This window comes from Panthera tigris, chromosome B4, assembly GCF_018350195.1.
Source record: "Panthera tigris isolate Pti1 chromosome B4, P.tigris_Pti1_mat1.1, whole genome shotgun sequence".
In the NCBI taxonomy this organism is placed as follows: domain Eukaryota; kingdom Metazoa; phylum Chordata; class Mammalia; order Carnivora; family Felidae; genus Panthera; species Panthera tigris.
Genome location: NC_056666.1, coordinates 41,385,477 through 41,398,126, shown reverse-complemented (window position 1 = coordinate 41,398,126; position 12,650 = coordinate 41,385,477). Strand labels below are relative to the sequence as shown.

General features: G+C 49.1%; 2 protein-coding genes and 1 non-coding gene across 4 annotated transcripts; 2 read left to right on the top strand and 1 right to left on the bottom strand.

Annotated features, from left to right (window-relative positions):
• Positions 1-38: 38 nt before the first annotated feature.
• Positions 39-5,671, bottom strand: EMG1 (EMG1 N1-specific pseudouridine methyltransferase). Of its 2 annotated transcripts, XM_007089583.3 has the most exons (6): positions 5,502-5,671; positions 1,990-2,091; positions 1,739-1,880; positions 1,316-1,374; positions 1,079-1,228; positions 50-412 (listed from the first exon to the last, which is right to left on the bottom strand). In XM_007089583.3, the coding sequence occupies exons 1-6, from the start codon at positions 5,667-5,669 to the stop codon at positions 299-301; spliced, it is 735 nt and encodes a 244-aa protein (XP_007089645.1). In that variant the 5' UTR covers positions 5,670-5,671; the 3' UTR covers positions 50-298. The 2 variants fall into 2 exon arrangements, with proteins under 2 accessions (XP_042847627.1, XP_007089645.1); XM_042991693.1 differs by lacking the exon at positions 1,079-1,228 and having other exon boundaries at positions 39-412.
• Positions 5,672-5,768: 97 nt separating this feature from the next.
• PHB2 (prohibitin 2) lies at positions 5,769-10,848 on the top strand. The gene is made up of 10 exons (XM_007089584.3): positions 5,769-6,176; positions 6,346-6,430; positions 6,738-6,817; positions 7,947-8,131; positions 8,562-8,691; positions 8,790-8,893; positions 9,314-9,391; positions 9,743-9,819; positions 10,277-10,282; positions 10,471-10,848. Exons 1-10 carry the CDS (start codon positions 6,050-6,052, stop codon positions 10,496-10,498), a joined length of 900 nt encoding a protein of 299 aa, XP_007089646.1. The 5' UTR covers positions 5,769-6,049; the 3' UTR covers positions 10,499-10,848.
• On the top strand, positions 8,962-9,223 carry LOC122240689. The gene has a single exon (XR_006220459.1). It is a non-coding gene; the product is annotated as a small nucleolar RNA U89 (small nucleolar RNA).
• Positions 10,849-12,650: the final 1,802 nt, after the last annotated feature.

The following is a 12,650-nucleotide window of genomic DNA, read 5'->3' as shown; positions in this document are numbered from 1 at the left end:
GGGACCAAACTTGCAAACGCTGTGACCTCACATCTTTTCCTGGAGTCTGAGAAGAACAACCATTAAGATTTTTTTCCACCATTAAGATCCTGCTAATTTTAGGAATCCCCAAAGAACTACCAGATATTTATAGGATAAACAGTATTTATAGGCTAAACAAATAGCAAATGTACAGCCTCGGCTTCCCCAAACCCCCCACAGTCCCGGTGCAGGAAGGTCCGCTCTCCGAGCAGCGGGCGGAAAGCAGGGCCAAGGGATATAATGGCAACAGTCTCTGTTTCAGAACAAGGTGCTATTGTCAGATGACCCCCCATACTTCTTCAAAGGCTGTGGTCAGTTTTGCACAGGTGAGGGCTGCAGACAGGGGGTAGTTGCTGATAGACACCATCTTCTCCGTATACTCCACATTGACCTAAGGAGAGAGACAGTTCTGTCACTCTGTAACAAGTTCAGCCCGTCTTTGGGGAAGGGAAAACAGGGCTGAGCTAGTATTTCACAGTGCTGGGTTTCTTTCTAGATTTTATTTTTAAGTAATGTCTACACCTAGCATGGGGCTCAAACTCACAACCCTGAGATCAAGAGCAGCAAGCTCTACTGACTGAGCCAGCCAATCTTTATGGTGCTACTTTTTTAAAGATTTACTTGTTTTTGAGAGAGAGAGAGCGAGTGATAGTGCGTGTGGGGGAAGGGTGGGAGGGGGAGAGAAAGAATCCCAAGCAGGCTCTGCACTGATAGTGTGGAGCCCAACATAGGGCTTGAACCCATGAATCATAAGATCATGACCCGCCGAGCTGAAGTCAGACGCTTAACTGACTGAGCCACTGAGGCGCCCCTCCAGTGCTGTTCAAGTTGTACAAAGGATGAAGAAGGCCTTAACTCTCACTGTCACAAATATACCAGCAGTCCTCAAAAGATACAGTTGGGGGGGCAGGGGCGTGCAGGTCGTAGAGGCCCTGTTTGTCTTCTGGCTTTGTTCTCGCCCTCTGTCTCCCAAGGTCATCAAAATGCCAGCTGTTCTCAGAATTCTATACTAAGCCTCAGCTCTATGAAGAACCCAAGAGTTGAGCCCAGGCCTTACCTGGCCATGGGCAAAGGCCCCCACCACAAAAACAATAGGGTCACTGCTAGGCACCAAGTCTCGTACATCACTGACAACTGGAATGGAAAAAGATGTGCCAATCTTCATACATCCAACTGGGAAGTGATCTGACACTGGATTCTTAATTACCTAAAGAGAACAAGGGAAAAAAAGAAAAATCAGCCCCAGAAACAATCTCAGAACCCCGCCTCCAACCAGTAGGTGCCAGTATCTCACCTTCAAGAGCTTCTGGGGGCCATCAGCTGCTCGAACACTGAGTTTGTGTAAAAGCTGAACTGAGGGTGGGGAGAAAAGAGTTCAGAGCTAGGTGGTGACCCCATTTCTTCTGCCCAGAAATCTAACCAGAAAAACCCACAGGTAAAGTGGGCTCCGTGTGTCCTTTACATCCACACTATGGTCCTAAAATGCTACGAACGAGCAGTTGTCAAGCATACGACTAGTTGGATGGCAATGAGTTCACTCGGCCAGGAACCCATGCAGGTTTTACCCCAGCCCTTGGGAAGATGAGTCCTTGTTCTGGTATCAAACATGCACCCCACTCCTCCTATTTACAAAGCTCACATTTCATTTATCTTTTCTCTTTCTCCCTTCTTCACTACTGCCAAGTTCGTTCTGAACCTTAACTCCTAGAGATCTCACCCATGAGGCCACAAAAGCGGTCAAAGGTTCTAGGAATTCGAGTCTGGGGGTTCACTTCAATCAGCACATTCTTCTGTGTGTGGATATAAACCTGCAGCAAGCCAGCTCGGTTCAGGGGACTGTCCATCAGCATCAGTAAACTCTGGGGGACGCAGAAACCAAGGCATAGTTTCAAGTGAAGAGAAGCAGCACGCAGCTGCCCGACCTTCTGTACAAAGGCTTGGGGTCGTGAGCTCTGTCCCTGGAGTTACCTGGTGAGCTATGTCTGGTCTCACTTCCCCAGGGTCCCGTCCATTCTTCAACAGCACAGACTTGTGCTTGTCACAGTTGAGTAACTCATAGGTCTTCCCTACCTAAAGAACAGGGAACATGACAGACAGCAACATAAGCTTCTTTTACCTAGACTAGTGGTTCTCAAAGTGTGGTCAGTCCCCAAAGCAGCAGCAGCAGCATCATAATCATCATCTAGAAACTTGTTAGTCAAATTCTCAGTCTACTCCAGATCTTCTGAATCAGAAATGGGGGGTGGGGCCCAGCAAGCCTTTCAGGGGTTTACTGGGTGGCCACTGACCCTTTCTCCCCTACCCCTGTAAATGATCTTGGATGACAAAAGGACACAGCCTGTGATTTCACGTGATCTAAACTCCCGCACAGCAAAGGAAACCCATCCACAAAACAAAAAGGCAACCTACTGAATGGGAAAGAAGGTATTTGCAAATGATATATCTGATAAGGGGTTAATATCCAAATTAACCAATACAGAGAACTTCTGCAATACCAAAAAAAACAATCTGATTAAAAAATGGGCAGAGGACCTGAACAGACATTTTTCTAAGGAAGACACCCAGATGACCAACAGACAAATGAAAAGATGCTCAACCTCACTTATCAGGGAAATGCAAATCAAAAGCACAACGAGGTATCACCTCACCAGCCAGAATGGCTAGTATCCAAAAAAGACAAGAAATAAGTATTGGCGAGGATGGAGAAAAGTGTGAAAATTCTAATGATGCGGGAGGCGACTTCAGCAAGGAATACTTTCAAAAGTAAAACGGAAGAGGGTTGGTGCCAGTGTTAAGACTGGTCTGAGCAAAGGTACAGCTGGAATAAAGGAAAAGCAGAAGTGTGAAGAAGGAAAACGCATGCGGAAAAAGTAGAACTGAAACACTGAAGAACAGTGATTAAATATGACTGCTTTGTAAACTGCAAGGTTCCTCAAGTATCGAGCACAAAGCCAGAAATAATTGTGGAATAACAGGGCACTGAGTGAATGAGGAATATTATTCTGGTAACTCAGTGTATACTAGAAGAGACACTAAGTACATGTGTGATACTAAAGATCTGGCTAAAACCTATAGCAGCTAAAAGAAAGAATTGCAGATTGCAATTTGGGGTCCTAAGGAGCAATAAAGTGGTCAGTAAAAAGTCCAAAACCACACCACTAAATATACAAATACAGGATTTGAGAGGCTGTGTTTTTATGTATCAATAGAACATTCGTATGTCTGGCAACAACTTAAGATACATAACTCCAGGGGCACCTGGGTGGCTCAGTCGGTTAAGCCGTCCGACTTCAGCTCAGGTCATGATCTCACAGTTTGTGAGTTTGAGCGCCACTTCCGGCTCTGTGCTGACAGCTCAGGGCCTGGAGCCTGCTTCAGATTCTGTGTCTCCCTCTCTCTGCCACTCCCCTGTTCACACTCTCTCTGTCAGGAATAAACACTTTAAAAAAAAAAAAAAAGGATACATAACTCCACAAAGCTTGGGGGAAGAGGCATGTAGATTTGAAACTGATTAACTGAAACAACAAAAATGTCAGAGAGTAAGCATAGGGAAAGAACCAACTCTGTGGGACACTCTTAGTTATTGAAAAAAAGAACCTCTTGAATAGAACAATCCAGTTTCTACCCATTAGTAAGTTATAACCAGGAGTTTTATTATTTTAATAAAATAGAAAAGAGTACTTTACATGTAGTCATGGTAAGTAGTAGTTTATGAAGCTTTTGGTATCAGATAGTTGCGTGTGTGTGTGTGTGTGTACTGGCTCACAATGTAACTTTTTTATTGCGGGTTGTGGTTAATAAGCTTGAAAACAACTAATTAGAATAATCAGAGAATGAGTACTATGTGTATTCATTTTCTGTAACAGGTATCAGAGCTATAAGAATTTTTAGAACCGGAAGACTTCTAGTGGAAGAGACAAACAGTAAACCACCACATGAAACCACAACCAAATTGTGATCAACATTATGAAAGAAAAATAAATGGTTCGTTAAAGGATTATTAACAGGAGGGCCTGATTTATACCAAGAAGGGAGTCACTCCTATGAAGAAATAACATTTTAACTAATAATTGAAAAATGAACAGCATCATACTCAGTAATTGTTGCATGAACTGTCAAACAGGAATTAATAAAGAGCTAAGTAAAGGAAGCTTCCGTTAGAGAACATTATGTGCAACGGCCTTAAAATATCAGAGAACTTAGTGCTTTCAAAGACCTTAACAAAGGCCAACAAGTCTGGAGTCTAAGGAATAAATAGGAGAGAGCAGGCTCCATGAGGCTAGCAGAACAAGAAGGACCAGCACCAGGAAGGCAAAAGATAACAGTACATAAAATTTCAACCAGCTATGAATTCAATCATCCCTGGAGTACCATTAATGACAATCTGACCTACATTCCACCAGCATGCTCTAAGAATTTTAATTTGACCATGACCTTTTCAACTTCCTGATGAGGAACCTGGAATCAATAACAATGGCAATAATTTATTCCAAGTGACAGGTATCATTCTAAACCCTTTGCTGATATTACCTCCCTTCATCCCCTCAACCCAATAAGGTCCGTACTATCATCCCCATGGGACATATGAAGAAACAAGTGGTTAAGGGAGATTCAGAATTAATAGGCTGGAAAGACGGCAAGCAATTAACTGAGACATAAATATAAGATCCTGTAATTAAGTTGGAAATATCAATTACCTAAGAAAAATGGGGAAAAAAAAAAAAGACTTTCTAGACTGCAAGCTTAATAAAGTAACACAAAGATTGAGGAAGTAAAAATGGAAAAGAATCACATTACTATCAAAATATTACTTTTAAAGCACTTTCAAAGTATTAACCTCCACTTTACAAACTAAGGACAAAGTTGTTTTCTCAAGATCACACACTTAAAATAAGTATGAAAAACAAGTTTAAAACCCAGGTCTGACTTAGAAACCAGTGCTGTTTCTTCTGGGCCTCCTCATTCGACAAGTTTAGCCCTAAAGGTAAGAGAAACAAGAAAGGGTGAGAACACTGCAGTTTTAAGATACACAATTGCTGGAATATTCGGGAAGAGGGCTGGATGACAGGTAAAAATAAGGATGTAAAAGTATTAAATGATAATTGATCCAGCGTTTCAAAGTGGACAGTACTATAAAGGAAGGTGACAAAAGACACCTAGGGATGACGCAATGGAGATGTCTACCCTTCCCTACCCTCCCTTTAGATAACTTTTTACCACAGAATCCCGGTAAATCAATTGAAGTCGGGATGTGACAGCTGCAATGAGATTCACGAAGAGCAGAAGAAAACGAGTAACGCCAACCCAGGTGTTTAACCAAAAGACAGTCAACTAGGCTATTCTTCCTCCAAAAGCATGTTTCACTCTCTCTGCCTCTCCATCCACTTTGAGCCTCTCACCCTCACCTCCCCCCCCCCGCCCCCGCCCCGGGGTCCCATCCTATCGATCTGCTAATTCTCCACTTCCTTGTCCCAAACTACCTTGACTGTCTCCAGACTGGCCCCTTCCAGCACCACAATGAGCCTTCGCCCTCCGATCTTGTTTCCCGCCCCGAGTCGGGGCCGCTTGGGAGCCACCGCATCCCAGCCCTCTTCCTGCTCTCCAACGCGCCTCTCACGAGGTTGGAATCCGCCACTGGGCGCAGCCATCTTGCAACCGGACCGGAAATTGCGATAACGCCCTTAAACTTCGCGCTTGCCCAATCTCAAACATCCTTCCGGCTGCCATTTTGAAAGTGGGCACTTGGAAATGGCGATGGCTTGCAGTCTGGCGCTACCGAAGCCTCTCTGGAAGGGCAGGGTTCCAGAAAGGGGCTGGAAGTTCCGGCTGCGTAATTTCTGTGCGCGAAGTTCGGGTCCTCGGCCCTGGGGAGGGTTTAGAAGGGAGCGCACTTCCGGTGCCCTTTCTCCCGCAAGCGCCGCGGGCCCCGGACCCTCGTGTGAAGGGGTGCGATCTCTAAACTGGAGCAGGGTAGAAGCGGGCCGGCACCTGCTCCTGACCTCTGGTGCCGCCGGCCATAGGATCGGACATGGCCCAGAACTTGAAGGACTTAGCGGGGCGGCTGCCCTCCGGGCCACGGGGCATGGGCACGGCGCTGAAGCTGCTGCTGGGGGCCGGCGCCGTGGCCTACGGCGTCCGCGAATCTGTGTTCACCGGTGAGCAACCTCTGCCCGCTCTCCGGACTCCCCCCACCCCCGCTAGACCTCTGCCCTGTCCCTCTGGGTCCCCGCCCTCACCCAGACCCTCACCCCGCCCGCCTCCCCGAGAGGTTAGTAACGTACTCTCAGCAGCGTTTTGGCCTGATCCCCACCCCTCTCCCCACAGTGGAAGGCGGGCACAGAGCCATTTTCTTTAATCGGATCGGTGGCGTGCAGCAGGACACCATTCTGGCCGAGGGCCTTCACTTCAGGTAATGGCGGGCAGAGCGGACTGACCCTGACCCCTTCACCCTTGAACGCCAACCCACCAATGATTGTAGTAGGGCTTTCGAAGGATTCAGAGCTGCTCTTTTACTGCCCCCTCCCTCCTGCTGGAGCAGTGGGTGCTGCCCAAAACTCGGGGGCACATAAACTGTTCTCCAGAGGGAGGAGAGAATTTCTCATTGCCCATGGTCATTAAGAGGTGGAGCAGGCCAAGAAACGCGTGGTGAGGGAACACCTGGAGAAACTAGTGAAACTGCAGTCCCCTGATACCTATCCCTGTTCCCTCCCCTGCAGGATCCCCTGGTTCCAGTACCCCATCATCTATGACATTCGGGCCAGACCCCGAAAAATTTCCTCCCCCACAGGCTCCAAAGGTAGGTCTGGGCACCTGGGAGTCCCTGCCAGATGGCTCCATAAAGCAAGCAAGGAAGCCTGGCAGATCCTAGGGGAGGAGGATAGTGTCACATCCCTTGGGTCTTGGTTTCCTCTTCTGCAAAACAGCTATAATAAAAGGACCTGCTTCTGAGGTTAAAGCAGTACGATTTGGACACCCTGTGTGTTTGCCCATATCTATCAGCTGTCCTCCCCACTACTGTAAGTTCAGTGAGGGCATTGTTTGTTCTTTGTATTAGTCACTGTGTAGATCAAAGCCTTATTCTAAGACCTTGTTTTGTTTTAACTGCTTGACTCTCCAGTAGTTTCTATCCAAGTCTATCCAGTAGTTTCCCCTGTCGTGGGGAAACTTGGCCCACTTTTCACGGGTGAACCTGTTCCCTTTTAGACCATACATAGAAGCTGTCTTTGAGATCACCCAGAGCCCTTTCTCATGTGCGTGGGCGCGTACACACACACACACACACACACACACACACACACACAGGCATGCGCACTGATTCAAGTAGCTCACCTGTAATACACTGTTTTTAGTGAAAGTGGCTTAACACTCTCTGAATGGTAGGCCCTGCGAATAAAGGACTCATAAAACACAACCCTTGTCCTCAAGTCCATAGTCTAATAAAGAACACATGATTTTTTAAAGAACATGATTTTTTTTTGAGAGAGAGAGAGAGAGAGAGAGAATCCCAAGTGGGCTCTGCAGTGAAAGCACAGAGCCAAACGCAGGGCTCAACCCCACGAACAGTGAGATCATGACCTGAGCCAAAACCAAGAGTCAGACGCTTAACCGACTAAGCCACCCAGGCACCCCAAAAATGCAAATGATTCTGATGCAGCATGAGAGAGCCTACAATAGAAGTTGAACACAGTACAGAAGCAAAATGGTGGAGAGCTTGTGAGTAGAGAAGACTTTACAACGGGAAAGGATACATTTGGCCTGTCAGCCTGATCACCCTCCATTCCCCAGGGGAATTCCAAACCGCACAGCACTGCGTTAGGTGTAGAGGGAGGTGTGTGGAGGAGGAAATGCTTGGGGAAGGGTTCTTGGCTAAGAGACCGGAGGAGACCCCCATGGCCTGGACCACCCACTGCTGACCTCACTCTCAGACCTGCAGATGGTGAATATCTCCCTGCGAGTGCTGTCTCGACCCAATGCCATGGAGCTTCCCAGCATGTACCAGCGCCTGGGGCTAGACTATGAGGAGCGAGTGCTGCCGTCCATTGTTAATGAGGTGCTCAAGAGTGTGGTGGCCAAGTTCAATGCTTCACAGCTGATCACCCAGCGGGCCCAGGTCTGACCTGTCACCATCTCACACCTTCCCTCCTAGGCCTTGAGCAGTGGATATTAGGAAAGGCAGCTTATTAGAAAAGGGTCATGACCCTGGTTCCCTTTTCAACTTAAAGCTGTACTAATGTCCACTGAGAAACCAGGAGAGTCAAGATCAGCACTCAGTAGCAGTCAACATCAGGAACCAGGGGAGGAAACAGTGGTAAAGTCTAGAGGTGTAGATTATGTTGGGGAGAGTGGAAGATGAGGAGTCCCTGTGACCTGAGAAGACTGGACCAAGGCCTTTCCAACTCATATGTTCTGGTGAGGAACTAAGAAAGGCTTAGTGGTTTTCTGCCGTTCTCAGGAGATCTGGTATTCAGACAGTCACAGCAACGCCCTTCCCTTCCAGTTCTCCAGTCCCTTCAATCCGCCCACCCCTCCCTGACCCCCAGGTATCCTTGTTGATCCGGCGGGAGCTGACAGAGAGGGCCAAGGACTTCAGCCTTATCCTAGATGATGTGGCCATCACAGAGCTGAGCTTTAGCCGAGAGTACACGGCCGCTGTGGAAGCCAAGCAAGTGGGTGAGTTACGAGAGGAATAGGGTTTCTGAGAAGGCAGGAGGTAGGCTGGGGTTCCTGACACCTCATATCTGTGACCTCCTGGCTCTCTCCCACCACAGCTCAGCAGGAGGCCCAGCGAGCCCAGTTTTTGGTGGAAAAAGCAAAGCAGGAACAGCGGCAGAAGATTGTGCAGGCCGAGGGTGAGGCCGAGGCCGCCAGGATGATATCCTTCTGCTAGAGAAGTCTCTGCCCAGCCCCTGGAGCACGTTGCTTCCCCTTCTCCCTCATGGGCCGGCTGATGAGACTAAGGCGAATGCGACTCTGTGCTCTGTCCTTGGCTCCCTGGGGATGGAGGTTTTGAATGGGGTCTGAAATCTTAGAGAGGTGCCTGAGGCCTGGCTCCTCACTGTAAGGCAGATCAATAGCACTGCTGGCCTTGCCTCCATTTCTGCTGCTGCCTCCAGTTCCTGGCAGCTGCCTGCAGGGGGGCCCACAGATGGGGACCAAAGTGGGACTAGGCACGAACTATCTGAGCGCAACCTTGGATCTGACAGTCCAGAGAAGGGCTGGAGTAGGAAGGATGGGGCCGCGGGTTGAGACCAAAACTGGACCTTGTGTGAACCCTTAACCCCAACCTGCTCACCTTGGAGAAGCCCTGAGCAAAAACCCTGGCTACATCAAACTGCGCAAGATCCGGGCAGCCCAGAACATCTCCAAGACGGTGAGCACAAGAGCCCAGTGTCCCCCAAAGGCTGCCATGAGTCTGGAATTGTTTTAAGTGAAAGCACATTGACGTAAAGGGATTCAAATATTGCTTACTGGGGTTTCTACTCAACCTGGCTTCTCCAACACTCTTTTCTCCATGAAAACAAAAGGCATGACCTTTTGTTTCTGCCTCTGTTGTGGTGTTAATACATCGCTGTTGCTCACTGCTCTGGATCTTTGAGGGCAGAAACCATGCCTTAACTTGTCACCGAGTTCCTAACCCACACGTATTCAATCAGTGATTGTTGACTTGCAAGGTAAAAGTCCAGGCGTGAATTCAAGCATCTGTTTATTTCCCGCCCTATAGATTGCCACATCACAGAACCGTATCTATCTCACTGCTGACAACCTTGTCCTGAATCTACAGGATGAAAGTTTTACCCGGTGAGACACCTACACAAGGGGTATCACAGAGAGCATGGGACCTGAGTCTGGTGGCTTGAAAGACACCATTTCTATGAACAGTTAGAAAAGGGGGTGGTTGACAGTCCCGAGCTTGACTCTCGTAAGATTGGTCTTACAAGGTCAAATAGGATTTATTTTGTAAAACACTCTAGTTGTGAGGTTTGGTCTAACTGAAGAGTAGTGAAAAATGATATTCTGTCCTCTTACTCGGAAAGCCCTAAAATCCATCACTGCTCTAGGGCATGGGAGGAGTGGTAGTGGTCAAGGGAATCAGTCTCCCTTCTCAGCGTGACCTTCCTGGCTTCCAGATGTTTTTCTTTTTTTCTTGGGAGCAAAGGTGGGCTTAGAACTGGTGGGGCCTGAAACTGTTGGATCACACATGCATTTCTCTTCTCTTTCTGTGTTTCCCGTTCGTCTGGTGACCTGGTATCCGCAGGGGCAGGTAAGTTGTTGACTCATCCTTGTTTCTATAGGGTCTTGCCTCTCCCAGTACCTGCCTCTTCCCCTGTGGCCTCACCTTTCTCCCCTCATCGCATGCACACCCTCACCCAGGAAGGAGGGAGTGGTCTGAGGTGCTCTCCCTGTCACATTTATGTTTCCTAATGTCTTCCGTCTGTCTGGTTTCCACAGTGACAGCCTCATCAAGGCTAAGAAGTGAGCCTGGTGACCATGAACTCTGCCACCAGAGAAGTGGGTCTGTTTCTCCCCTGGTTTTTGAGGAGCCAGCTCGGGGTCCAGCACACACACACCCCCCCCCCCATCCCACCCCTCAGTATCATGTGATGGTCTCTTCTGCATCTGGCCTCCCAGCCCTTCTTGGATGAACAAAGCCTGACCAATTTTGGGGGGGGGGGGCGGGATGACTTTGTTCCTCCCTGTGTTGGCCAGAGGTGCTGGGACAGCATGATTTCTGCGTGATTTCCTACAGTGTTGGTTCCTCCCTCCAGGTTGGGAGGCAATAACCACCATCCCAGGAATTCTCAATAAATTTTTATTAGTTAAGCTTAAGTCTTTGCATGGTGTGTCTGAGTTGGGGTAGGAGAGTCACGCATGCGCACGTTAGTGTCATGCTCCCCTAGGTCTTTCTCTGCGTCTGCCAGCAGGGGGCGCCGAGATTCTGGCCGGGGCAGTTAGGGAGGCATTAAGAAGAGCCTGGGACCTGCTGCTTCCCCGTGGAAGCCCCGCTAAGTCAAATCCAAAACGGCCTAAGCTGGGAGCAGCAGGTCCTCAGACCCTGAAGCCCAGCTGCACTTCTCGCTCCACCCTCCACTTCTACCACATCGCCAACATCTATTCACCAACATTTCCTTTATTTAAGGCTGGAGCAGCTGTGGCTTTGCTGAGCTAGACCAAAATAATCTGATGACCCCAACACAAGCTGCTTCCTTGGCAACAAGTCTCCATGTAGCTGTGGGGGAAACCATTTGTGCCTGTCGAGGTCCCTTATGCATTCAAAAGCCCAGTGGATCATGTTCTTGCCGTGGGCTACCCATACTCAAATTTCTCAGTCATCAGCTGTGCGAAGCTGTTTGTGGAGCAGGGCTTTACCTGTGGAGGTCGGATCTTCATGCCAGCAGCACTGGGCCCCCAACAGAGCAAGTGCCTATTTTCAGTCCCCACACGGGCTGCCTCCCCTTCCCAAGACAGCCTTGGCCGCTCATGCATTAGAGAAATGAAGCCACTGCCTGTGCCTGAATGCCACATCGGCCCCTGTTTCCCATCCCTTGTCTTTTGGGGGGAGACCAGGAACATCTGGAGTCATCAGCACGGGGGTGGGGGGTGGGAGCAAAGTATGTACAGAAATTAGAGTGGAGTGGTTGGGGAGGAGATGAGTCTTACAGGGTTAGGGACCGGGTTCATCTTCCGCTTCTCCCGATTATTGAAGAAAAGTAGATTTATTTTCCCCTGCTCTGCAGGTAAGTGTCATAAAAGGGACAAGGAGATGAACCAGATATGTCAGCCCCACTCCTCGGGAGCTAGGAGCCTAAGATGAAATCAACAATTAGACAAAAGACGGGTCAAGTGACCTGAATCAGTCGGCCACAAGTTCCTATCCACACTTTATTTCTTTCATCTTCCCAAGGGGAGAAGAGAATGGAGGTACCTGGTATGCTTCCAAATCCTGCTGGGACTCTAGAGGCAGCCATTTTGTCTCCTCCCCATTGTTCCCTTTTTCTAATGATTTATACCCCCCATCCAGAGGGGTAAAGGTCAGAGGTTGTTCCTTAGGAGGCCTCCATGGTGTTCAGGGTTCCCTGAAGGTCACTGCCGAGGGAACCGGCCGGGGGCCATCTTTACCAGACAGTGTTAGGAGCTTCACAATTAGACCATCCAACACTGTACTGGAAGATGGACCCAGAGCCGGCCGACATGCAGCTCCAGGCTAGAGCTGACCAGTCGCTACAGGGACCCTGGCCGCAGTCCAGGTGAGGTCTCTTGAGAGTATGTGAGCGGATCCCAAGCTCAAGGTCGGCTGTGGGTTCTGGATCCACCAGATGACAAATCACACTGGGTTGGGGGAGGGGCTCGGGCCATTGTGTCCCTTCAGTGGGCAGCCAGCCAACGGAGAGCCACCTCTTTGGCAACACACTTCACTCAAGACGAAGGGGCTTCCACGGTGTGTGGGGAGGTTCGGGAGAGGGGGTTGCAGCCAGCGGGGGGCTGGGGGGGCCTGAGGCGGTAGATGTCGCTGACACGGGAACGGGGGCCTCCATCATTACCCGGCAGTATTAGAGACTCCCAACCAGCACCCAAACACTGCTGGGTAAGACGGGGGCCCCTGCCCAGCCTGCCCACCTCCAGGTCGGGCA